The sequence below is a fragment of the Melospiza melodia genome, chromosome 3, assembly GCF_035770615.1.
Source record: "Melospiza melodia melodia isolate bMelMel2 chromosome 3, bMelMel2.pri, whole genome shotgun sequence".
Taxonomy (NCBI): domain Eukaryota; kingdom Metazoa; phylum Chordata; class Aves; order Passeriformes; family Passerellidae; genus Melospiza; species Melospiza melodia.
In genome coordinates, this window is record NC_086196.1 from 121099729 (window position 1) to 121127441 (window position 27713).

Consider the following 27713-nt stretch of genomic DNA (forward strand, 5'->3'; position numbering starts at 1 on the left):
CATCTCACTTGTATATGCAGGTACTTTAAATAATTTCATATACACAAACCAGATTTTTTACTGCCTAACTCTAATTCAACAAGGACTTATTTACAGCTCCAAAAGCACTGTAAATAATTTCCACTGCTCAAAAGCACTGAATACTGATAGCATTGAATAATGTTAGCAATGAACAAAACTCTGAAACAAGAGTTTTGTTATAAATAATTTTAAATTATATTTCCATTAAAATCTGAATCAGATGTAGGTATAAATTACTGCACAAGGACTAGAAGATAAATTTGAACTAATGTTTAAAAATCAGCAATCGTCCTAGGAAGGACATTTTATTTTACACTAAGGTAAATCTCAGCCGCACTTTTAAACAATTTTTGCTCCAGTTTTAAAACTCCATGCCCAACTCTCCAAACAAACAGATGTTAAAACATGCTAGCAGATGTTACAGTACAATTTGACTAGCATACACTCCAGACTGAAACTACCTCAGTCAAAAAGTATAACTATAAACATTTTAAACCAGCCTCCTCTTCTCTACAGCCCTTTCCTGATGTTTTCTTTTGGTTCCTTTACAGGCCCTACTGCACGTGTGTGGTTCCTCCTAACTCCCAAGCCACCTTCCGTGTCAACAATGCTCACAGAGCTTGCAACAAATCCTTGGGGCAACGATATAATTCATTCTCTTCCTTTCCGGGAGCACCCCCAAGCACAAGTACCCAAAGGGACACACCAAACACCAGAAAAGGATGGAGGAAGGGGCCAGATCCTTTCTCCTGGAGCTGAGCCAGCACTGACATATTTGCCAGCAAATCACAGCATCCCTTTCTGCTCCTGACCTCCACATCTGGGAATAAACCAAGAAAACAGCAAGATCCCTGCCCATTACATTTTCTAACCAGAAATCAATGTCATTAGAATGAAATTAAATTAAATTGGGTCACCCTGTTTCTCGCAGTACTGTGAGAAAGGCATTATGAATGAAACAATCATGTCTTCTCTGAAAGAAAGCAGAAAGCCATTTCAGGAGTTTGTTTTTCAAGGAAGGCGCCAATTCTATCATGCTCTCCTCACTCCCAAATAAATCCAGTAGCAAGTATAAAGAGTGATTTTACTTAGGTTTTCAACATTTTACTACCAATTTGTGAGTATTAGTTGTAATTTCAAGCCTAAATTGGGTGAACAAAATACACATGTAGGCAAATATGAGCAATAAGTACACAAAATGTAACATCATTAGCTCATTAATTAACATAAAAGTACTGGAGCCGTATTTCCTCCACATTGCTCCAACTTCCAACAATATCTTATCTTCCAGTTTCAAAGGTTGCATGAAAAATTCTGAACTATCTCTTGTATCCATCAATGGATATAGTAACTTTTATGCAACTTCATCTGGACACAAATCTACTATTTTTACACAAATTCTTATTTTTCAACTTCAAAGAAAATACGTTTGCTCGAACTTATGCCAAATACAATTTGCATTCTTCACTGGATGGCAGGAGGCAGAAACTGTTACTTTTAAAGTGAGGTCTGGATTTAATTTTTAATGGTCTGGTTTATGTTATTCTAGCTTGTCTTTGAAGGAGTATGAATGCAATTTATGCCTTCTACAAAGATTCCTTTCACCTTGCCAGGACTTCACTGGAAACGTAGTCCACCTGTTGTTCAACTATCACAAATTTCAGAAAAAGGAGTTCTACAGCCTCTATTAATAATAGAATGAAAATTATTATCAGCATTCTGTAGTTTCCTGTAAAGGGTGTAGATAATTTAATAAGAATTTGAGATGACACTCATCTTTTTTCTTTTTCTTTGGCACTAAAAAGAGCACTTTCTCTAGATTTACTCCAACATGGAAACAATTTGACACAAATCTTTCAATCTTCCACCAAAGAAGTAAAATCCCAGTGGATTTCAAAATATGTTTACTCTTTGGAAAGAAATCTCCTAGTGCTTGTGCATAATTTTTTGAATAATTTTGAAGAAATACATATTAAATTATAAAAGTAAATAGCAAGGGATGCACTAGCTAGATTAGGTTGCTTTTCTGAAGGTTTTTTGGGCTCAGAAGATAGGGTAATGCAATACTAATCTGTTTCTAGGAAATGCAAATGTTAAAAAATAACACTTGCACAGTATCTGCTTTACATGACATTTTTGGCTATTGATTTTCAATACAGTCTTATCCATCCTACCTGTATTGTGTCTTTCTCTGGGGCATCATTTGCCTTTAAACATCCCTGTAAGCTGTTTCTCACAGAAACTTCTATTTTATTTGTTCAACATAGAACTGAAAATAGTACGTGTTTATTACTTAGGTGCAGATCATTTCATATTGGCATTCACCAAATGCAAACATTACTTTTAAGATCTTGGGGATTTTTTATAGGGCCATTCAAAGCTTCTAGCTTCATCTATGTTACTTTGGCACCAGGTTTCTGACTGAGCTGACATTTAGATAAGAGAGGATGGATTCCAGACCCTCCTGGGCTTATAAAGTAAAGCACTATAACTGAACGTGTGCAGTATTTCTCCCAAGTTACAAGCAAAGAACTGAAGAAATTCTGGTGAAATTTGGTTTGTAACAATGCTGTTAAATTGCAAAGAATGGGATTATGATCAGGTTTATAATAGCAGCATTTTAAAATTATTTACATATATATACATCTTTAAAACTAAATCCTTTTACTGCAGCATTTTTTTAGAGTACTGGGGAATTTCTAAAATATTTTCTTAGGTAATAAAATCTCCTGCCTTTCCATCTATTTTTATTAAATACTCCAGAGTATTTCAAGTACTGGTGAAAAGGTAACTGTAAAAATAATTGGATACTTTACAATCAAAAAATGTTTCTGCTTTCTCATTTCTATTCATATTTCCTATTTCTTTTTTTATGGGCTATACACTCCCATCTTCAATGGCTTTCCATTTACAATCCTTGTTAAGGAAAAGTCATATAAAATCAGGCAAAAAAAATAATGTCTAAATATCATAACTATTAAATTAATAAATATACCTCTGTAATTAATGCATTGAATACCCCTCCACACATACACACGCACACATATTTCTGTTGGCAATTAGATAAAAAGTCCCAAGGAATGCTCAACAATGTAAATCACATATGTGGAGGTCAGTGGTCAGACAGGTCCCTAACATAGTCCTATCAATAACTTTTATCCAAATACACTGAGGTAGCACTCAGATATGATACTAACCAAGGTCTCCACTCTGTAAAGGGGGACCCTGAACATGTGTCTAGGAGGTAACCAAGAGCTTGATTCAGTCACTGAGAACATAAACCTTTAGCAACATTTGAAATTCTCTGGAATACATATGACTAAGGGAAAAAAAATCTAAGCCTTTATGTTTTAACAGTACATGGGGAAATTGGTCAAAAGCTGAGATCAGTGTCATGAGCCTGAAAGCAGCTATTGAAAGATTTTACTTATGAAAGACTATTGTAACACCAACTATATCAATGTAATTATATCAGTACAGTACAGTACAGTAACTTTCAGCCTGGACTTCACTTACAGAAAATCTTTCAGTTTATCAGAACAACCTACACTGATTATGGGAAATTCCATCCACTTCATAAGCAACCTCAAACTGATAAACATAATGAAAGATGGAAAAGAAATGCTGTATTACTGACTTCTACTTCCAACAGATGGAGTCAGGGAAAATTACACAAATCCAAATGTCAGCTTAAAACATGGCCACAAAATAAGTGAAAGAGATGTGTTTTCTTAGAAAGACAGAATAGTTGAGACAGGAAGGGACCTCTGTGAGTCCCTAATTCAAATACCCTTGCTCAAAAGTTGTGTCAGTAGAGCAGATTGCTCAGGGCCTTCTCCATTTGGGTTTTGAGCATGTCCAAGGATGGAGACTGTAAAAATCTCTGTGATACATTCCAGTATTTGACAAAATTCAGTCAAATAAGTGAGATTTTTTTTATGTTTGAGTGGAATCTGGAATGAACTTTCAGAGTATGATCACCATTCCCTCTTAAAAATGAGCAGAAAAGCAAGTTTCCATACTTTGAATGGAAAAGCTCATGCTTAGAAAGTTAAAACAAGCAGTAATCCAGATGGGATAGGAGAGAAATCTGCTATCTTTGCTATGTATTCCTTGAGCTTTTGGTGATGCTAGGAGACCACAACACCAGATAAAGACAGACAGACAGATTAGTATATATGAATCACAGACATATCAGGAAACAGTGCCAGGAACTAAAAGGCAATGCAGAGAAGCCTTTGGAATTTTCAGTATGAATACCAGCAAGAAACTTTCAAGGTACAAACACAGATAGTTAAACTAAGGAGCTAAAAACCAAAGACACAAAAAGCTTCCAGCTCACTGTACTGTCAGCCAAAGACAAAGCAGGATTGTAACGCTGTTGCTAAATTCTGCCACAGTCTTTTCTGACAATGCTTATTTTATCTGTTCAGGATTCCTAAATTTGATTAACTTCTTCAGCCAGAAGAAAGGCTTTGTTTAAAAGCACATAGTGTACTACAAGTTATTCCTTGCTGCTGAGTGTTACCGTCAACAGATGAAGACAAACTGAAATAACAGACTTTAAACATACTTCTTAGCTCAAGAGAAAATTCATCTAGACAACAACTTTGTCAATTCTCTTTTTTTTTTCTACATAACACTCCCTTTGCCCCATATCTACTTGTCCTTAGTAACAATGGACTCTGGCAGATTTTTGATATTTTATTAAATGTAGTAAAAATTTGCATATCTTATAATGGTCTCCTCTGATTGTTACAGAACTCACTTTTAATTTCAATCCATCCATTTTGTCTGTTCTACGTACAGACAAAAGAATGAAGTGATGACCAAAGGAGTACACACATCATCAAGAGAGTAGACTAGAACCCTTGAATTCTGTCACTTCCAGGTGAAAGAGGGAAGAGAATGAAAAGGAAACTCATCAGCTGATGCTACCTGTAATCACCTCATCTAAGAATGCAAAAGGAAACATTGTAAAGCACATGTAATCAGGTATAAGACACTTCTCAGTTGGCAAAAAAAAGAAAGTCAAGGGGAAAAAGTGTATGATTAAAAAGAGGAAAAGAGAGAGAAAAATACAGATTTTTTTTTTTCCCCAAATCATGGCCATGTGCATAATATACAGAAAAGTCCTTACCTTTTTCACTGACACTTTCACTTTCTATCTCCACATCTTCACAGCTAGTATATTCTGGTGTTGATGCCCCTTCTTCCTCTGAGCTACTAACTGACATCTGCCTTTTCTTTCCGCCTCTTTTTGCTCTATGAGGCTTTGGAGGGGATGGCCGCACTGATTCCGACTGGTCAGAGCTAAGGGAATCATTCCTTAGCATGGTCTCCATTTTCTCCCGCTTTGCTTTTCGCATGAGAATAGCAGAGCTAGGATCAAGGCGGCTCTGTTTTATAAAGGAATCGTGGTTCTTGTATTCTATGTGTTCTATAGGAACTGGACTATGCCTGGGAGTTGGTGGGCTATGATTAGTTAATTGTTTAGAAACAGAAATTCTTACATCACCTGTTCTGTCTATAGAGTACGACCTCTGAGTTTCCACAAGAGATTTTCTGTCCTGAGTTCCCTGTAATTGTGAGCGTTTTCCTAATTTATTCTCAGGTACCTCCGCTTCCTCCATTTCTGTGTGTGGCAAAGCTACATCACTGTGTCTTCTCTCGTGTCGTGCTTTAGAAACTTTGGCGTGCATGCGCATCTGCTGCTCCTCGGGGTGTGGTTTTACAGGGTATCTTGCCAGATTGGGGTCACTCTTGTAACGGGTATGATATTCATCTTCCTTCCTTTGTTTTTCATCGTCAGGCACTTTGCCTTCCTCAAGTTTCTCTGGCAAGTCTGGGTAATCCTGTGACTTGCCTTTCTCCAGCCTTCTACCTTCATGCCGCTCTTTACGCTCCCTGTCGTCTGTTGGTCCTTCTTTCTGAAGTGAGGATTTTGGCACACGCTTACGCTCACTCTTTACACCTTTGCCATTCTGGTCAGAAACCAATACTGCCTTCTTCCTACAATGAAAAGGTGTACAGTAATATGAAGAATTGAATGGAAAATAGAAATACTTGCATAAAGTTATGCAAAAAAATTTCAAAATCAGGATAAGCTATGGCAAAACAGAAAATATTGAATTCATTACCTTGAATTAAATCTATTAATCCTTCCATCTTAATTTTATTTTCCAATAGCAAACAACTTCCAGAGTCCACAAAAACATAAATTATGAATGGTTCAATTAATGAGTAAAATCAAAAACTAATATTAACATGGATAATTTACCCATGTAAGTAAGAAGACCCAGAGTTGTCTTTGTAGTCACTGCAACATTATGACAGAGCACTGGAGAATGTTCTCCATTTTTCTGGAAGCAGTCATGGGAGTTACAGACTAACCACACAATTCACTTCAAGTGCCCTGACAGCATAGATGTAAATACCACCAAATGGAGTATCTACCACAACAATATTACAGAAAGAAGTAATATAGTTTAAAAAATGCAAAAGATAATATATCGAGAAATAATATTTAAACTAGTTTGATTTATCTTTGAAATTCTAAAAAGAAGTGCCCATTTCATAAGCATGTAAAGGAAAGCAGATTGATTCCTTGAGATAAATTAATGGTATTACTTTCTCCATCCAAAAAAGGATGAGAAGTTATTTCTCTATGCAGACATAAGTACAAAACAATAAATAATGAAGTTGCATGAATTTTTTTCTCTTTCATATTCTGCAAGCCAATAAGCAAGACAAATAATCATAAAATTTCCTTATGGAGGACATTTTTATTTCTCTCATCATTCCAACTGCCCTTTCATTCAGCAGTTCATATATGAATCCATTGATTTTGAAGAAGGAGGAACACAGCTACGCAGTGTATTTGAGAAGAGTGCACACCGGGACAAAGTCACTAGGACTTTGTTTTGCGGCACTGAATCTTCCCTTCCACAACTGACACATCTTTGGATTACATATCAAAGACCCTCACAAAGAACAAAGTTGGACATCATCCACATTACTCCCTTTTTTTTTTTCCCCTCATCTCCTGTTTCTCCAGAATTTTTGGCAATTAACAGGACCGGAGCTTACTACAGATAGTCTTTAATCAGAATGCTTGGAATTCATTTGAAACTCTCAGTGACAAGTAAAGAACACTAATTCTGTATAACTGATATGAACATCTCAGTTTTGGGCAGCAAAGCAGAAATCTAAAGTGTTTTCCTGCCCTAAAAGCTACAGCTGCTCTGGGGGCCTTCCCTGGGTAGAGGGACAACAGTCAACAGTATATGGACGGTCATCACTTATACAATGCATATATGTAACACCAACCTGAATTTGTACAGTTACACCCAGACAAATCTCACCCACACAGTAGTTTACTAGCCACTGCTCATCATCCATTTTCAGCTCCAATAGCTAGGGGGAAAAAAAATCATCAGCCATTCTGGCCAGAATCTGGAGAATCTTCTATGGCCAACTCCTGTTTTGTTGTCACAGGCTCCGTCCTCAACTGCTCTGCCATCTGCCAGGCAGCAGCCAAAGGATCAGCAACTGCTTCATTGCATTAGCCTCTCCTGATTTGCTACTTCTCATCACCCGGAATGCAGCTCAAGAATTACCTCTTTAACTCATTTAAAATAGTTTGCTTCTGGTTGCTTTATTCTTGCAAAAAACTTGCTCTGCATTCAAGATGGCACTATTGCTGTTGTACATAAATGTTCACTTCACACATGTAAATGAGTGTATCTATATTATTTCTAACAACAAAATTGGAAATAATATCAATGATATCTCATATAAAACATAAGGTTATCTGAAAGAATTCCACAGGGTGTTTTCTGATTGCTTAGGTGTGGATTTTTTAGGAGAATGTTGCTTTAAAAATTCAAGCTCTTTGCTTAATAATTTTAAAATACCAGTCAAATTTAAACTTTAAAAGTAACCTACAATTCTGTATTCAAAGTATACATCAAAAGGCATTGAAGTATATGGAAATATCCATAAAATATTTTTTTCCTCATTTTATGTCCCATAGACCAAAATAGACAATGTATTTGGTAACAACAATTTATCTTTCCCTGGTCAGTAAATCAATTTACTCTTTTTTTTTTGCACAATAGTAAACATACAGAAGGCCCAACTGAACTAGCATTTAGCATTGTAGGCTCTATCTAGACAGAAAGCATTACCTCTCTTTTGGAGGTTCACTCCTAGACCTTGAAGCTTGCTTTTGGTCCGGGCCCATAGCGGGCTGCGACACTTCTGCTCCTTTCCTACGGTCAGGCTGCACACTGGAAGAGGAGATTTCCTGTGATGAGGCAGCTGCTGTGCTCAGGGGAGTCTGTGACCTCGATCGCTCCTGAAGCCTCGCTTTCTTTTCTCTCGGTGCGTCCGAGCTTGCGCCCGTGGCCGTGTCACTCAGCGTCCCGTCCTGGCTGGGCGACGGCTGCGGCCCGCTCCCAAAAAACCACGCTCCGGATTTCGTTAGGATTTCTTGTTGCTTTCGACATAAATTGCATACCCACATAACCTAGTTGAAGACAACAAAAGAGTCAGTGCAGCTGCCTCCCAGAGCCCGGAATGCATGCTCACTACCGCCGAGCAGGGCCGGCCTCTGGCTCTCTGAGCTAGGGAGGCTGGTGCTCATGACAGGACCCAGAACATGCTTCTCCACTGGCTAGAGCCAAGCATCCTACAGGCACATGCTATGCGAGCTTCTCCAAAATGTCTTGTCAATATACATCAGTCCTACCTGTGGCAATCCTCCCTCAGCCCAGCCCTAGCTCTCCTCTGGACACACACCGACCACATGAGCAGTGCTTGCTGGGGGGTTGATGCAGCGGGGAGTGGGTTGGGTTTTTTCCACTGGTGTGGATCGCTGTCACGACAGACAAGCCCACCAGACTGCAAACAGGACTTGTACCTCAGGGGGCAGTGTCCTGCCCAGCTAACTCCCAACTTCTGTGGTCACAGAAAATTGACACGGTATTTTCTTGTGAATTAATTTTCTCACATTGAATAACTCCACATTAACCTGCAAATAAATTCATTATGTACTGTGAATGATTTTAGCTACACCTACTGCAACTACTTAGAGGTGTAAAGTAAAACCTTAAGAAATCTACTAACAGAAAACTAAATACATAAATGAAAATAATGCAGAAGTACCATATTCTGTACTACTTGCAAACCATCATCATTATCTCTTTGAGTGATAGCTGCAAATAATAACTTAACAAACTTGTGTCCCTGTAAATCACAATTAAGTTGTGTGCCTAGACTGTGGTGCCTAGGATTTTTTTTAAAAAACTGGAGGGTTTAATTCCTTACACACAGATATACAGGAGCACACACATTAAAGCAAGACTTCATGTTTCCAGCCTGTATGCTGTAGAGACAGTCTTATGTACAGGAGCAACTCACCAGAGAAAAAGAAATGGTTAATCAAGACTAAAGTATATGAAAATTTAAGATAAAATTTGGACAAAGAAAAAAACAGTTTTCAGATAGAAGAAAAAATAGGCAAAATGTATGAAGGATATAGAAGAGAGAGATTTTTGTCAGAAATAAAAACAGAGATGAGAGGAAACAAAGCTCATTATTATTAAGGAAAATGGTAAAGGCAATATCTTAATTTAATACAGAAGGTATATAGGAATGGGTAAAATTGCAATGAGGCTAAGAAAAATGACAAAAATTGGAAGGAAAAATATGCTTGGATTATTTTGTGAAAACATAGGAATGATGCAAGAGTCACAAATTGTACAGTGCTTAAAATAAAAAAGAAGAGGAAAAAGACACTTAATGGATGAAACTTAAACAGGACAAAGTTCTGTTACTGAGCTCTTTTACTCTCTGGCCTGTGGAGGTAGTGCATGGCTTACGAGGTACGATGAAAATTTTAGGCATTTCACATATTTAAAATAATTAGCATTTATTTAGATAGACTATCTTTGTAGGTCTGAAAACTACATCAGAACTTCCAAGTGCATTCCTGCACTGTTTGACCAAACCACACAGAGAAGACATCCAACTCTTTACCCTCTGTCAGGATTGCACCTTTATCAAAAGATAACTGTTATATTTCTTCTGTTTAAGAAGTATAATAAAGTATCTATTAATCCTTTAATTAAAAAAGACCCAACCTTAATCGAAAGATACAGTTATTGCAACAGGGGCATAAACATATATCATGATGAAAACAAATAACACTAAGTAGGATAATAGAAACAGCAACTTTGACAAAGATAAATTCTAGACCTCAAAAAAAAAAAAAAAGAACCTCGATTCCAAAATATCTAATTTATTCCATCTAGTACACCTCAAAAACCAGAAATTCAGTTTATTAGACTATGTGTTCTAAACAGAATAGACTTTTAGTCTATCAGATTATTATTATTATAGGCATTCAAAAAAAAAACCACAAAGGCTAAAAGGAAAAAAAGCCACATTTTGAAATGCTTTTATATGATCTGCCACAGCTGTTAGTTCATTAGACAGCAAAAGTGTGCATACAAATGTGTCTGTGTACAAAATCCATGTCAATGCTATAAATGAAAATCAGTAACAAAAAATGTCATTACTTGCATTTTATCAGTTTCCAAGAAAGGTTGATAAAAGTGGTAATAAAAAAATTAATCAACTAGAGTTTGTTTAAAGGATAAGGAATACTTAAGTGAATTATCCTAATTAAATTTCATATGTGGGTATATATGCAAGCCCACTAACATACTTCCTTTACAACTTAATGTATTAAATAATTTTAAATATCTATAAATTATGTAATAAAATTCAAGAAAATACTGTCAATTTGCATAATCGCCCTTGATACTGTAATTCATTTTATGCAAAAAATATTATGAGATACAATCAAATAAGAATTGCTAATTCACATGGAGACTCAGAAAAGTACAGAATGCTGAAAGAAGAAATAGTAGACAAGTAAATACAAACCCATTTTCTTACAGCTATTTTTAAACTCTGCCTCTTGGACACAATACATACCAATCAACACAGATTACACACATAGGAAATCTGTATTATACTCACATAGAAGCTATACTACCACCCCTGTTTAGGAATCTCTTCAGGAATAAAAAAATGCTACAGTTGCCTTGAGATCTATTCGGTCCAAAAGGAAAAATAATAAAAGCTCTTCTTTAAGAGGAGAAAAAAAAATCAAAAATTGAGGTGACAGAGGAGTTTCAGTGACAAAACTGTATATTGAAAAACATTTTTAGAGAAGTTTGTGGAGCAAGCAATTCAGCAGCATGCAGGAATTATATCCTGATTGAATATACTGGGATGTGGTCCAAACTAATCTAAACTAAAGCAGGTCTGTGTAATAACTTATCTTAACAATCCACAGATGTTAGGCAACCAAACAAATGCTCTGATGAAGGATTACAGTTCTCTAATGTGGCTTCTGGACCTCCACGCGATGCATCAGTAAAATGAAGAGCGTAAGACAATTTTACTCTGGCCTGTCACTTCAAAAATAGTTTCTGTTTACTCTCCTCTGGACAGTGAGCTCTGATGAAGTGCTACAGTGAGCCATTCAAGACATCCAGAGTCTGGTTTTTGTTTCTGGGTTTGTTTCTGGTTTATTGCATCCTTGCACATGTCAATGCAATTTCACACGTGAAGCTATTAAAGAGAACCAGTAAAAGGGGGCTCTTCATTCAGAGGGTTCATATGCATGGCTCTGGAAAAAGGTGCATTTTCACAGCATAGCAAAGGGTTCTGGGCTTTACTGCTACATAACAAAAAAGACCAGTGGCACACACAGGACTCAGCACATGTGGGTCAGCAGTTCCCACACAGATTCATGTGGCAACTTGACAGGCTGCGTGAAAACATGCTAGAAGGATCCCATGCTTGCCTTCATGTGGAATACAGAGTATTTCATTCACAGAAAAAATATTCCTCAAACTTACTCTTACAGGTACTGCTGAATGTGATCCACAATGAGGAGGAACAGAATTCCTGTACTAACACAACATGAAATTCCAACTTGAAAGAGCCCATAGTAAGTAATATATATATATATATATATATCACTATACACACAGAAAAAGCATTTTCAGTTACAAAAATAAGAACAATTCTACATTATTAAATATTTCAAGCCTGCATTTTAGAATGCAGAAAAAAGGCTTTTTTTCAAAGTCAAATTTGGAAACTTCCAAACATGCACTGGGAGGCTAAAGTCACATTGTGGGGGGCACAGAAGTTATACTGAATTTATGTGACACATGCCAGGCAAAACTCAGACTGAGGTCAGAGCAAGTTCCCCAAATCCTTCACCCAAGCCCAGATTCTGAGGAAGGTACATAAGGAGCACACTCCTTTTTTGCTTCCTGAGTTTAGAAATTGAAATCCCACAGTTAGGATGACTCCCGTGCATCCTGCTTCATCCCTATGCAGCAAATTAGGTAACAAGTGTGCTAACAGAGCAGGCCACAAGCTACTCCTTACTGAACCTTCACACTACCTTCATTATTTCCCTTCTGAAGGGTGTACACAACATTTTTTCAGGTTGTTGATTTAATGTACATTCCTCCTACACACTTTTGGAAGACACTGGTTATTTCAGACAGATTTAATTAGGCAGATCCAGATCCTCTTCACTGCCTGAGCACCATTAACCTCAGCAGAGCTCTGCCACCACCCTACAAGTCAGTCATCTCTTGAAAGCCAAAGAGAAGGAACGATAACAGTTACCTCTTACAAAATTTTCATTCACAAAATTAAGTTAGAGTATGCATCACTTAATGCTTCTGAGATAACATAAAAACATGCAGCAAACCATAAAATTATTATACAGAATTGCATTTATCTCTTCTGCAATATCAAAATGATTTCTGTAATAAAATCCTAGCTAAAATGTTGTGACCACTTCACTCCATTAAAATATAAATAAATAAAGTTGAAAATCTGCCTGAATACTTACATTAGTCAAAAATCTTATTAAATAAACAACTCTGCCTTTCTAAAGAATGTGCGCTCATGAGTCCAAGTTTACATTAAATATATTTTTCAAAATGTATAGACAGCTGGGGGCATCCAATAGCTTCTGCCCAGCAAAAGGGAAGGTCTTCTCCCCAACTCTCTCCTCTTTCCCTATCTGGGTTTGTTCTCTCCCTTTCTTTCTCACAGGAAGGTTCCCTGTGCCACATACCCACTTGTATACTGTTCCTTGACAGTCAGGTTCTCCCAGGAGCCCCTTGTATTTAAAAACATTGCAGAAAATTATCTGTATTTTCTTAAACTGGTTTCATGCTCTGTCATATCTAGTTTTTTTCATAGAGGGAATGATGAGTAGTAAAATCATGTGACCAGAAACAAAAGCAAATGGGGATAAGGGTATGTTTTCCCTACAGCACTGTCTCAGCATTTTCCATCAAATTACATCTTGAAATTACACCAATACTGGCACACTAGACTTGCACAGAAACATTTTTGAGCACTGAAGCAAATGCTTCAAAATAATCAGTATCTGTGCTAGGATCTCTGCTCTACTTCAAAGCAAGGTGACTCCAAACCAGGTGCTACCTGGAGGTACCACAGAACACTCCAACTCCTCACCTCCCAGGAAAAGTTGATAAGAAAATGCCAAAGGCAGAAGATCAAGAGGGTGCCAATAGCCTTGTGTCAGTTTACTCACACTGACACTCTAAAACTTAGGAACAGTCCCAGATTATGTTTAAGGTATTAGTAAAAAAGCAACTGAGGAGTCTAGGTTCTGATTTTCCTAAAGCCTCTCCTCTGGACTGAAGGGTTTGACAGGACTATGCAATTATCTGCTGCCCACCTCTCCAATCAGGGAGAGGATCACTTTGCCCATGCTGATGGTCACCAGACATACAGAGCTCAGCCATTTCAGGACAATGACAATAAGCCATTTTAATTTAGTATTCTGTTCTTCTGTTCCTATGGAAGCAGATTTTCTTCAGAACTTAGGTTTTCAGCTAGATATTTGTATTCCAGTTTGGCAAGAAAAGGAAGATTTTGCAGACAGCTGATTTGGCTTCTTCCTATTTTCTGCCTGCATCCTACAATAATGAGCTACCCCACTGGACAAACGCAATAAAAAATTGCACAGGCATGGAAGTTTTCAGGTCATTATATTCTTAAAAGTTACAAAAAATGTACAGCTCTATAAAATTCCTATAAATATTTCATTAGTGCAATCTCTTTTGGCGTCACAGAACCGACATGGTAATTCAACCACAAGATGTTCATAGGAAATGAGGCTGCTCACAGAACTACCTGTTGCTTTAAAGCCTATGGTGCCATTCACAAGCTTGACTGAGAACTTCCAGGAGAGATGTTTAGAAGTCTGCCTTACCAGAATTTTCCACTTGCACAAGAAACTGCACCTCCTACTCTTTTCTGCTTGCCTTTCTGTTAATTTAGATGTTACATTTTCAAATGACATTCTATGTGTACAAATAAGGATTTGAGTAAGATGCCTAAATTGTTTCTGTCTACACTGAGATTGCTGTAGGCATTTCAGGTATTTAGGTCTCCAGCCAAAGAGAGTCCACTCACTTTCATGTAGAAACAGTGAAATAAAATACAATCCTGTGTCTAACGAGAGCCTAGTGCCTGTAGCAGTAAGTCAGCATATCCCAGCTTGCTGCCACAGGACTTAGGTCCCATGTGCCAGACACATCTATGTGCCTAGGGCAAAAGAAATGGCATCAGATGCCTACTTTTAGGCAACTGAGCACACAGTTCATGTACTGATCCTAATCATGTTCCTGGCCTCAGTTCCTAAATCCACAGCTAAAAACTGCCTATAGGAGGGGGAAAAGATGCAGCGGAGCAGTGATTCACGTAGCTAACACCAAAAGGGCACTTCATGCTAGTTTTGTTGTGACTGCTGTTAGCAACAATGTTACTAGTAATTTTAATTTTAAGATTAAAAAACAAAAAGGAAAAACACCTTTCTTCATATGCCCTTCTGCCAAAAGCTCTAAGCTACTGCTGCCAATCTTTCAGAAAGCTGCCAACAATTTTCCCAAAAATGAAACATTATCTAGAATAATCCTGCAGCAAACTGAGTGTTGGAACCCAGACACTTAGACAACTATAAAGTAACAACATGAAATATCATTCTAAAACAGCACACTGCCATGTTCCAGACACTATCCAGAAGTACAATAATGTAATTCTCTGAGAACATCTTTGGAGCTCAAGGAAGAAAGCAAAATCACTAGTGGTGAAGGCGGTAGTTGTGTCTAAAAATTCACACCAGCACATTTACATACAGTAATTTAAATATTCTTCCCCTGCAAGTTCTTTTCTAAATCTGCTACACAAAGAAGTTAGTACTAAAAAAATACCCCAAAAACTGCATTGTCATAGTTACTAGCTGTGATCTTCTAAATCTAGGTCTCCTTCCTCATAGCTTAGATTCTTTTTCAACTTTATTTCTCTTGCCTGAATTTCCTTCGGTTTCTTCTGACAACATAGTAGCCATGAATTGCTAGTCACATTGTCTGTAACATCAATCTCCATTTTTCACAGACCACGAAGTTACCCTAGAAACTATTATCACAAAGACATTTTTTGTGTATTCTTCTAACCTTCTTCAAAAAAACCTTAAAAAGTTTTGTATATCTATTTGGACATTTGGCTGCCTTGATGAGCCACAGAAGCTGTACTCCTCTTAATCACTTCACGGTTCCCATAGTTACAGATACACATAGAACACAAATATTTTTTTTTTTACATTACAGAAATCTGACAAAATAAGGTAAATGGCATGAAACAGCTTTAAAGTCAGGACTGGCATAAAGTTTTAGTTCCTATTCATAAAACAGAGACAACTCTGTTTATCCACTTCTACAATTACAAACCGCAGTAAAAATACAGAAATGCTCAGAACCAGACTGTCTTTAACCTTGGATGGGTATGTTCATAATTTCTGTGGGAGCTTTCATTACAGCACCATTACTTTTCTTTTTATACTCTTCTTTTATATAATACATCTTTTATATATATACATATAATTATTTATAAAAAGCTCATGGAAAGAAAGTAAGTGGGTCAACTGGTGCAGGTCATAGGGGAATTGATGCGCATGAAATAAATTTTGATTTTTTATTCCTAGACATACACCAAAAAATATTAAAAATAGCATCGGGTTCTACATCTTTGGAAATATTCAAACCCAGAAGAACACAGTCCTGGTAACCTGATCTACTTGCACCTGCTCTAGGCAAGTATTTGGACTTGACAATCCCCAGAGGCACCTTCAAACACCAAAAACTCTGTGAAACTCTAAAAAATAAAGCACTGATAACAGCCTTACTGTTCTCCATCTATCTATGTTACATACATTACTGCTAGAAGGCCTGCCTCTCTCTTGTCTCAGTGTCTTACACAGGTTTCTGCCCTAAAGCAAACCATACATATAACCTGAAGATCTGAGTGCAGAGGCTCTGAGCTTACATGAGGGACTTTGGAAAGCCCACAGCACGCTGACCCATTTTCTCCACAGCGTATACACCATGATGTATGAACACAGTATGAACAGAGCTACTTCCTCAGCTATCCAAGAGCTTAAGGTTACTTCTACCAAAAGCTGGTGGAGTGACTGAGTGTGGAAAGCTTCCAATATGATATAGTGAGAATAAAGTTGCCTTATATTTATAGCATATATGTGTCTGTCTGTATATGTATACATATATACACACATCTCCAGAGATTTCAGAGATTAGGTCACTCTATCCTGTGTTGAAGAACTGTGTGAACAGATGATAGCATCCCCCCCAGGTTTGAGAGGTCATCTACCTAAAACATGTATTTGAGGTTCCCAACCTGTGCAATGCCTGTCATTGTTGAGTTAATGAGCAGAACACGGTGGCCTTGACTGCCACCAGGAGCATGGGGCCACCAGGAGATCTGTTCTGGGCACCTCTGTCTGCAGAGGCAATTCAGGGGAAAGAAAAATGAACACAGGGAACGAGCAACGCTTACAGACACTGCTTGGATCCACAGGAAGAGACAGTGGAGCTGATACTAACAGAGCACTAGGAAGACATGATGCAAAAACTCAGGGGCTGTGAGGAAGAGGAGGATTATTACTGGCTGTAAATAGGGATAGAAGGCAACAGAGGATGGCTGGCAGTTAAGGAATACTCCTCATGGGAATGAGCTGAAAATACAGCAGTGACAATCATGTCAAGACAAAGATTTTTATAGATGATGTAACAAGCTGCCAAAGGAACATAAGGGAGCAAGTGCAAGCACATGTGGATCTGTCAGTTATAACAAATGCCCAAAATCCTCTTTGGAAGAACAAAATGTTTGGGAGAAGAAAAAAGCATGCTTTTGACATATTGCAGGATCATCTCATTGCAGAGATCTCTACCATGCAGCTTGACAGAAATCTTCTCTGACCACTTGGATTGATCATCTTTCCACTCACACAGAATCACGATTTAGGAACGTGAACTCTGCTTAGGCAGAATTTTCCTCTGTGCCCCACCAACTCCTAGGCTGAGAAGTTCTGGCTGCTGAGTTTTCTTAGAGCTTCCACACTCCCAAGTCCACACAAAGTCAAGAATAAGTCTGTCAGAGCCTTGCAACCAGATTGTGAAATTAGGCATCTAAATTGTGAGTGATACAGTGGGAGGAGAGTGGCACCAAGCATATGGTTCCTCCTATGCCTGGGCAGCTCCGCACACAGCCCTGGCTCACCATCACTGCCTGCCTGGGACAGTCCTCCTGAGCCTGGGCATAAAGATGTGATTGGTTTCTGATCTGTTACAAATACTTTTTTTACATCACATACAGGTAATAGTACTAAACAGAATCCAGATAAACCTGGAAATGTAAGCTAAAAAAAAATCATTATAAACCTCCACCAGATTGATCCTGCATGTTTAACTTTTCTTAAGAAAACAAAAGAAAGCTCTCAGTGAAAGAAAATAAATTCTCAGTGAAAGAGCAAAACTCACAAATCAATATTTGTGAAATATTTAGTTTCAGGGGAAAAAAAGGCACCACGGTGTAAATTAATTTAGCTGGACAGAACTTTTTGTACCGGGGGAATGTTGAGCATTGTATAGTACTTTTAGTATTTGGCACAATTACTACTATCCAGCAGGCTTTTGACAAAGCACCAAATAGGATTATGCCCTATACATGTTATAGCTATTCAGGTTTCATCATCTATCCTAAGTTTATAGTTTTTTTCACATAATTAGAAATACTTAAGCCTTTTTGTTATGAATGTAAATGCTTATATCCTTATAATTATGAAAAGCCTAATTATATGCTTATAATCCTTATAATTACAGAAAGCAGATTCTTCCCATCACAGCAACTTCTTATATGTTTAAAACTAACACACACTTTATTTGTACAATATTCTACCTTACATGGACCAGCAACCTGATCTCCTCAGACAAAAAAGCTACCAGAGTATCCTGAGGAAACACAACATATTGTGAGTTTGCTCAACATCTGATTTGCAGTTACTCCCTTACCAAAAGGATGACACGGGTGTTTTTGGCTTTTTGTTGTTTTGGTTTTTTACAATTCCATCTTTGTTGATCCTACCTTCTGAGATGTCCATGGTCCTTTCTTTTAATTCTCCCACCTCTCGCTCCAGGTGCAGAGTCTGAGGCTAAGTTGATTAAGTCTGTGCTATCTGTGCTACCAAGCTCGAGCACAAAGGAACCTCAGTAAATCTGGGATGGAAGATTTGAGGAAGGGGAAGAGAGAATGTCAGTGTTCTACAACAAATTTGAGTGGATATTTCAGATTTATTAAAAAAAAAAAAAAACAACCAGGGAAAACAATGTTTTTGGTAAGGAAAAGTGTAGATTTTTAGGAAAGCAAAGACCTTGGGAGACTGAGAAAGGGTTAAACAATTGTGGGTCTGAATATGGAAGATTCAAAAGATAAGGAAAAGGAAAATGGGGCAGGAAAATGCACCAGGAATTTTGTGCCAGTGTAAGAATATTGCAATTTTTTAACTGATCTAAACAGCACATTGTTGACAGCAAATTTACAGACAATACCCAGTATTAATATCAGAGGTTTACTGCTTTGGATTTGCAATACTACTGGCAGGCCACACAGGGAAAGAGGGATGTTTCAATAGGGTAAGATGATGTAAAGCAGTGCAGAACAATACACTTAAAAAAATCAAACAGTAATGACATTTCATTATCTGATGAAGCTACTGTTACAAAAACAGGTTGAAATTTGAGATCAGAACTTTGCTAGATGAGGAGAACCATTCTGATCTTCTGCACTTACCTGCATATTCTCAGATATCTAATCAGGCTTTGTAATTCCTAAACAAATAAAAGGCATATAGTGCAGTGACAACTTAAGGCTATTTGGGGAAGAGGCAACAGTCAAGGATATTTTGCCTCTTTATTATCTGAAATAGAGGGATGCCTACTCCATGGTGGTACAGATACAGGGACCATGAACTGGACTTGTGCTCACATGCCTGTTCAACAGAAGCAAGCAATCTTTTTCATCAGGTAAGGGGTTTGTGTGTTGCAGGTTTCTGTGTGTGTCAGGAGCTCAATTTAATGGCCAGTTAGATCCCTTATACAAAAGGAAGAGAATCATGTCAGCAACTAAAAGAACTTTCTTATTCCCTGCTTGGTAGAAGGTAGCTTTGCCGGAGAAACAGCTTCCAGAGCTGGTGAGGTCCATCTACTATTGCCAGGACTTGGATCACCTCTCCAGCATACTGATATTTGCTCAATATACAGTCCTATTTGATGTAGCTGAACACTAAACACAAACATGGAGTTTGCAGGAAGCAGGAGTACCTCTGATCACATTGCATATCAAAAAATAACTTTCAGATACATCAGCCTTCTGCTGGGTTCAAAGAGTCTGCCCATTTTGTGAACTGCAAAGATCATTTTCACCAAGATGTGTGATAAACATTCTATGCTCAGTTACTGTTCCTCTCAGTCTTGATTTGATCCTTGCATGTTCTTGTGACTCCATCTTTGAGCTTTTTTAATTCAGATTATGTAACACTGCCAGCAGAATGATCTCAGCCAAACAAATCAACTTTAGTTATTTAAATCCAAAATGGACATAATAGAAAAAATCAGACAATTCCACCCTCATCCGCAGTCACAGGGAGAGGTTTTCAAGAATATATTATTTCAGTAGAATCTATTCTTTCTAGAATTTGAGTTTAATGATTCCTTTGTATTTCTCTCTAGTTTATAATTAATTTTAGCTTTACACTGGAATCAGGTCAGTAGACAACATATTTATAAGGTTAGTTTTATTCTGGTTGTCTCTGTAAGTTTTAGGTGATTATACCAAAACCAGCAGTTTATCCCAGCTTAAATACGACTGCTTTACTGGGGGTCAGGCTCTTCTGGCCCTGTGTCTTTAATAACTTCCCCTTAACCACTTCAGTTCTTTAGACAAAAGAATACAGGGAAGAAGGGAAGACTTGTGAGATGAGGTGGCCAAGAAGAACAAATGTCCAAGGGACATGGATGAAGAGATAAAAAGGTTCAAAGTAGGGTGACAAGAAAAGAGAGAGAGGCAACAAGTTGGGAAACAAATTTGAGAGATGGACATTAGGGAGAAAGTAGGACAAATATCAGAGATTATGAGGAAACTAGCGGGCTGGAAAAGCAACAAAATTGGATTGTTTTGTTGTCACAGCGCAAAAGTGCATTTGGAACAGAGATGTCACATGGACAAATAAAACTTACTTCAGAGGAAACTCTACTTCCTTTTCTTGGTTTAAGGTTTTTTCCTTTAGGTTTAGTTTTTTTTCTTCAGAAAAGAAGGAAGGCATTTGGGGATTCAGGGTTGTCGTTCTTTTGAGAGCAATGCTTTTAGGTGAGCTTTACATCTCTTCAGGCATAACTAGCATAAGGCATTACCAAGCCCACACACACATGCACTATGACAAACACCTTACAAAAGAGCTGACCAGGGCTCAGTGCACTGCAGAAAACAGCTCCAGATTGGTTGTGAAACACTAAAGCTCTAAATGCAAACAAAGCACATCCAGCAGCTTTTGTAAAAATCATGTGGCACTGCAGTCTTTTATTTGCAAATCCTTCACTTTTTCCTCCCTGCTTATTTTAAAGAAAGAACCTATTCTGAAGTTTAACATTCTACCACTAGAAGAGGCCTCTATTTTTCTATGCTGAGCACAAGTGATGACAGTATTGCTTCCCTTGCAAGAATTTGCTGCTTGCAGACTTTGACATAACTGAAAGGTTTAAGATCTGCACTGAATGTCATGCTCTGCCTAAGTCACTATAGTACCAAGTCCTCCGTATGATTTTAATGGCTGTCCTTCAAATTAAAGCAGAAGTGACTCTTCAATTTCTAAATCTACATATTTTTATTTCTCTCCCTCTCTACCATGTAATTACATCCAAGCATTTTGTTTGAAAGGGTTGCTGAGACTATGCCATGTCACTTGCTGTGCAAGCACAAGCAGCTTTTCTTTGTGAAATGTTTATGGTATTTGCTAAACTTAGACTTCCCAAAATGTTTATTGCACAGAAGCATAAGAATCACTGTATACTACATTAATTTTGAGCAATGTTCTCTTTCCTTGCTGTTTAAAGTGCAGGAATCTAAATTCTTTGCACTCATTTAATACAATAATATGTGACATTTAAATTGAAAAAGCAAATTACTGGGCAGCTAAAGTCAGCCATCCAGAAAACTATCAGAAATAAGAAGGAAAAAAGATTGAGACATAGATTTAAATAAACTCAAAAGACTGAGTTTATCAGCAAGATAAACTGCTAGGAAATAGTAATTACTGTTAAAATATATGCTGGAGAGGCTATATACTTAAAAGGACATAAAAATAAAACCAAAATAGAAGCAATGAGGAAAAGGTGATTTTCTTAGCCAAGAAACACCTGTGGTAGCTACATTTATAACATAGATATGGCAAAAAATAGAGATTGTATTTCACAATAATCATTTAAGAAAACACTAAAAATGCAGATTCCCACCAAACAAACCCAAGGCCTTAACCAACTGAAAGGGCACAGAGCACCTCGTGTCAGATGAGTTTTGAGAACAGAGCCAACTTACAAGTAATATAAGGTGTCGTACATCAGAAAGCTCTTCTAGCCATAATTTAGCACTTCTGAAAGAGTGGCAAATTTGCTTTTAAAAGCAAATTTTAGAATAGTTAAAACCCAAATGTGATCTTTCTGGGGCTAAAATAGACAGACAGCCATGTTATGTTGATGTGAGTTTACAGTTAGCTCTGTGATCATCATTTAACTTGTTTTCATCCACATGGTGCATACAAAGTTGCTTTTGTGTGATTCTAATCTATTACACAATGTATAATGTAACAGTGGAATGCTAAGTGCAGCATTATTATCTAATAAATATTTAATTATAAATTACCTTATAATGGAAATAAAGCCTGTAACACTGCCTCAAAAATTACCAAACTGATATGGTTTCAAAATTTAGTTGTAATTAGAAAAATTAACAGAAGTTGAGAAAAAAAATGAGAAATGAAAGCAAGTGAATAAGGATAATTGCAACCCATGTGCCACTGACTGCATAAAGGATAGAAAATTAATAAAACAGGAAAGTCTTCCAAAGTAATGTTTTAAAAATCTGCATCATTTGACCTGAAAACAAGCTATTGTTTCATGCATCAAATCCAAGGATTAAACCCAGCGAGCTCACAGAAGAGAGCAGTAACTGCAGGTACTTATGGCCAAAGAACAGGAAGTGATCAAGTAGAACATGGCAAGCTGATGCCATGATATGCAGAGCTACAACAAGAAATGGGCCTTGCCAGCCCCAAGGTGAGGGAAGGAAGAGGGGATGTTTAGGGGAGGAAGTACTGCAGTCCCCTGAGCAGGGATTACCCCATGTCCTGCAGACAAGACCATGCTGGGGAAGGTTCTCCTGACAGAAGCTGCAGCCCCTGGAGAAACCACATGGGAGCAGGCATTTGTCCTGAAAGACTGTGGCCCACAGAGGATACCGTGGGCCACAGCTGGAGGAGGAGGGGCCACAGCTGGAGGAGGAGGGAGCAACAGAGGAGAACTATTATGGCCTGGTCCCAGCCCATGCCTGGTGCCCTGTGCCACGTGGCTGGACAAGGCAGAGGAGTGGGGAGTGGAGTAGTGAAGAGACTGGAGAAAGGAGGAGCAGATGGGTATTTTAGGTTTTGTCTTTACTTCTCACAATCACACTCTATTTTAGCTGGCAGTAAATTAAATTAACCATCCCCAAGCTGAGTCTGTTTTACCCATGGTGGTAGTTGGTGAACCAGCTCCCTGTTTCTACGTCAGCCCATGAGCTTTTCCATCTTATTTTCTCACCTTATCCTGTTGGAGCCTCTAGCAGCCAGACAAGGTCAATCCACCACAGAAGCCTCTCTAAAAAGACTTACAAATGGAGAAATGTGTAAACCTTTTTTTGTGAAACAAACTGCATAGCAGTTTTTTACAAATGACTGAAAGCCCATCTACAGTCCTTGGAATCTTAAGTTTATCCTCATAGTTTTCAATGGGAGAAAAAAAAATCATCTGGATGCATTTCAGCAGCAGCTCAGATAGATTTAACAGTCTTCTTAATCAATTTTAACTTAGTTATGAACTTCCATATCAAGAGACTTAAAACTTAAGTTATTTTCTATGCAATTACAGTCACTGAAGCATTGATTTCTATTTATCAGTGGGCCTTACTAATAGAGGGCCAGATTTGTCAAGCTTTCAACTCTCTTTTCAATGGATAACTTGGAAATTCAGGCACGTAGTCTGGAGAGAACTGTACCTAGCAGTATGCAACAGATGTTGAGACTCCATAAAGCTTTTGCTGCAGTAACTTTTGAAGGTGTACATGTCTCTCTAGCATTACAACAGGAGCACAGTTTCTGAGAAACACACACTAGGTTAGCATGACTGCCTGCCAAACCTGCCTGAAACTTGTATGGCTTGAAGCATTGGGCTTGCTCCTTGACTTGGCTGCATGGCTAACTGCACCTGCCTTTTGTATCCAATTAGCTACCTGTCATCTTCTTTTTACAAAAAGAAGCAGTTTCTCCTAAGACAACTACACCAACTTGTTTTTTCTCCAATCACCATCTTACCCTCAAGAAGGCTAAAACCTTCTATTCTTGATTAAGGCTTTTTATTCCCTTAGCTGACTTGATCTTTCTGAAGCTGAGTACTGAGCTGAACTCTACCATACTCATTACCTGAAAGCTGTGCATAGCAAATTTTCAACAAGATTTTATGACTTCTCATTGCATGGCCAGAAAGTTAAAAAAAAAGATTTTGGTCTTCACAGGCCTATGAATTATACTCAAAAAATGGAAAAGAATTTACCAACATGAATAAGCATATCCTAAATAAAATACTGAAAATCTAAGTGTGGTTTAGTACAGTTTTTGGTAATATACAACATTTGCTTGTTAGTGACTGTCTGTAATGTAGGGGGGAAAAAGCCAAATTGAACTCTCTACAGTGGAATATATTCACAACTTTCCACATATCACAGACTGCATATCACAGACCATACACCCTCTTTTAAGGAGGTCAATTCATGTAGGAGACAAAAGGTTACAAAAGAACCAGCTGGTGCATGAATTGTCAGGTTGCCTGTAGAGGAGAAAACACGTAGGTTTGCACAGAAGATTCAGAGTGAGCGTGTAGAGTTTCATTAGAGACAAAACTAAAAATAGGTTTCTGGATGTGTCTACAGATCATTGCTGCTGTACAATTTCCTACTGTTACTGATGAAAAACTGTTGTAGGATTCAACTGCCTCAACACTGGCCTTCATTCCTACCTTCAAGGCCCTAACACTTCCAAAATATGAGCTGCAAGGTACAATGTGGGTATTACCTGAGAGCCAGCCTGACTGGGGCAGCTGCTGGGAGCTACAATAAAACTCTGCAGTACCTCGTAGGGCACTTGGTGACTTGGGGCTCTCTCTGGCTAAACAGGAGCCACAGCTGAGAAAGATGCAGAGCTGATTTAGTCTAGTTCAGAGCAAGCTGAAGCACTCTGGGGCACATTGATCTCCCCCCCATAAGTATTATGAAAGCATAAACCCAGCTCACATATAATGAGCTGGGTTCTCATAATATGAGGGGTACTCATCTGGAACTGGTTCCTACTCAGTCTGGCAGGAAAATGCATTGACTTAATCTCCTTTGGACACCTCACCAGTCTCCTCTTTAATAGTCTACACAAAATACCAGGAGGTAAGCTCCTCTAACATCTGCAACAGGCTCTCCTAAATACTCACTGGTTGATTAGGAAAACATCAGGGGTATGGAGGGAAGGGATATAACCTGCAACACAGGACGTCCAGAAGAGTATGTTTATATCTACACTGAAAGTTTCGGGGGCAAAAAAAACCCAAACAAAAACAAAAAGCAGATTAAATCTTCCTTAGTTTAATTCCTTTGTTGCTTTTTCTGCTGCATTAAACTTTCAGCTGTCTCTGTAGTCTCTTGACCCATCCACAAAGGCAGTAAAATGAGTCCCTGAAATAGTCTAGAAAAGCAGGCTTCTTTACAGCTAAAAGGACTGATCCAAATAATCCTGAGGGGTAAAGCTTCCAGGCTGACAAAGGTCTTAAGAGCAGCTCATTGATGAACTTTCAACTGCCCTCTCTCTGTTTGTAGAAGATATTTGGTCAGGGAAGAAAAAAGTAACTTTGCGGATGCATATACAGCAAAGGTATGAGCTTTTATCACTTACCATATGTTGCACAGAAAAAGTTACACTACCAGTATTAAAATCCCAGCAACACACAAAAATTTCTTGCAGTCATGACAATACAACCATCATTCCCATGCTCATCTATTTCCAGAGAGCCCCAGCAACATCTGCTCATCTCTATGATTAATCTGCATTTCTCAGTAATACTCAACTTTTCAGAATGAAATATCTCAAACAACTGTCCCAAAACTCACCACTACAAAGTGTTTTGCTATGGGAGCCTGTTTTTTATGAACAAGATAATAACAAATATAATAGATTATTGATAAATTAACATTTAACTCCAAAGATTCCATAAACCTGTTGCAGGTAAGTTATTTGACAGGTGTTTTAGCTGGAATACTGAAACTGCACAGTACATGATTAAACTTTACCCTAAATAACATACAGCTTTTTAAAAACCTCAATCTAGATTAAAAAAATTATTGGGTTTTATCTGGTCTTTACAGAAATTCAGATTACATTTTGTCCAGATTTTCATCTAATCTCTGACCAGTCATTAAACAACTGGTAACAGATACTTTATATCATTTTATAATCACAGTTTTGGAGAGAGATTTAATTTATCTCTGTAGGAAGGCTGATTTGCAGATGGGTCCTTATATTAAAGGAATTTGAAGAAACTCACAAAATATTACAGAAACTTTGTCTATAGATTTCCTTGCTTGAAATATACACTTCAATTATGCTTAATAAAACCATTTACCTTAGGTATGTGTATGACAAACTATCCTACATCCTCTCTAACTGCAGCACTGAGGATGTATAGACAGAAAGTCTGTATCCCTTAAGTAAAATTAAAAATGCTCCAGAAGGCAAAATATATAAAAACATAGAAGTATCTTTTATCTAGGACATTACATGGCTAAAAATACACTGAATTTTAATCCTGGATGAGGATTAAGGCTATTTATGATAAAAAGGGAAACAGCAAGATAGCACAGCTTACATCTAGCCCTCATAATTTCCTTGTTCTCTTGAAATTTTTTCAGCTACTTGTTGATTTCTCATAACGCATAATAGGTCAAAAATCTTACCAAAACTCTCTTTGCAGTAAGATCTCTTTCTAGCTAAAATACCGCTGGTTTTGTGGTGCCAGAATAGCCCAGGAATTCAGTTTACTAAATTTAGTTCTAGTTAGCATTCCTATGTTATTTTATAACTACTAAAACCAAACAATTTTGCCTCAACAGTGTACATAGCTATGAACATTTTAAATATTAGGAGTCATACTCAGTCCTAGCCCCACAGATCACATTAAAAATCCCATCACATAGAAGAATCTTACATGAATGAGGACTACAATGATTGAAACTGAAAGACACAAATTCCAAAAACAAAATGACCAAGTAAAGAATTCATTGGGCTTAAGGGGCACACACTGGGCTGTCAAATCAGACTGAGCTTAAATGAGTGCACTCTCACATGCCTGTAAGGTGACAGCTGGTTTTTGTGTGATCACATGGAACAAGTGTATTCAGAGGCTGAACAAAGGGATTCAGTTAGTGTTGCCAAAAGCTCAAGTTTTTTAGGGAAGAATGATGCATGATGAGAAGACATCTTCCTTTTTATGGGATCCTTTTACAAGACTTTTCACAGTTACCACAGCTGGGCACAGTTTGAAATAAGGGACATGATGCTGGATTGATTGTCTTCTAGCAATAAAATACACCCAAGTACATCTAGGAAACAGATCACTGCTGGAAAAACTGAAGGTGCATTGCTCAGATAAAAACAAGCCCCACCAGGTGCTGCCACAGGGCTTCTAGTTCTGACTGAGCCCTGCTTGGACATCAGCTGTCAGCTCTGCTGGTGCACCACATCCCCTCAGGCATCTCACAGAAGAACACACTTCTTCAAGTCTCCTGAGCCTAAACACATCCCTGGACACCTGCATGTTTGCTACTCTGTTCTCCCTCAATGTCTTTGAGGGAGGGACAAA

The 27713-nt window shown here is 37.9% G+C and overlaps 1 protein-coding gene across 29 annotated transcripts in view; it reads right to left on the reverse strand.

Moving 5' to 3' along the window:
• Nucleotides 1-27713, reverse strand: part of RIMS1 (regulating synaptic membrane exocytosis 1) — a 303629-nt gene that overhangs the window by 150830 nt on the left and 125086 nt on the right. For 26 of the 29 annotated variants that reach the window (XM_063152927.1, XM_063152928.1, XM_063152953.1 and 23 more), the window contains 2 exons: nt 8211-8551; nt 5162-6033 (listed from right to left, as the gene is read on the reverse strand). In XM_063152927.1, coding sequence (XP_063008997.1) covers nt 5162-6033; nt 8211-8551 — 1213 coding nt within the window. Of the gene's footprint in view, nt 1-5161; nt 6034-8210; nt 8552-11957; nt 12012-27713 lie in introns of all 29 variants that reach the window. The other 3 variants (XM_063152955.1, XM_063152946.1, XM_063152939.1) reach the window with 3 other exon arrangements.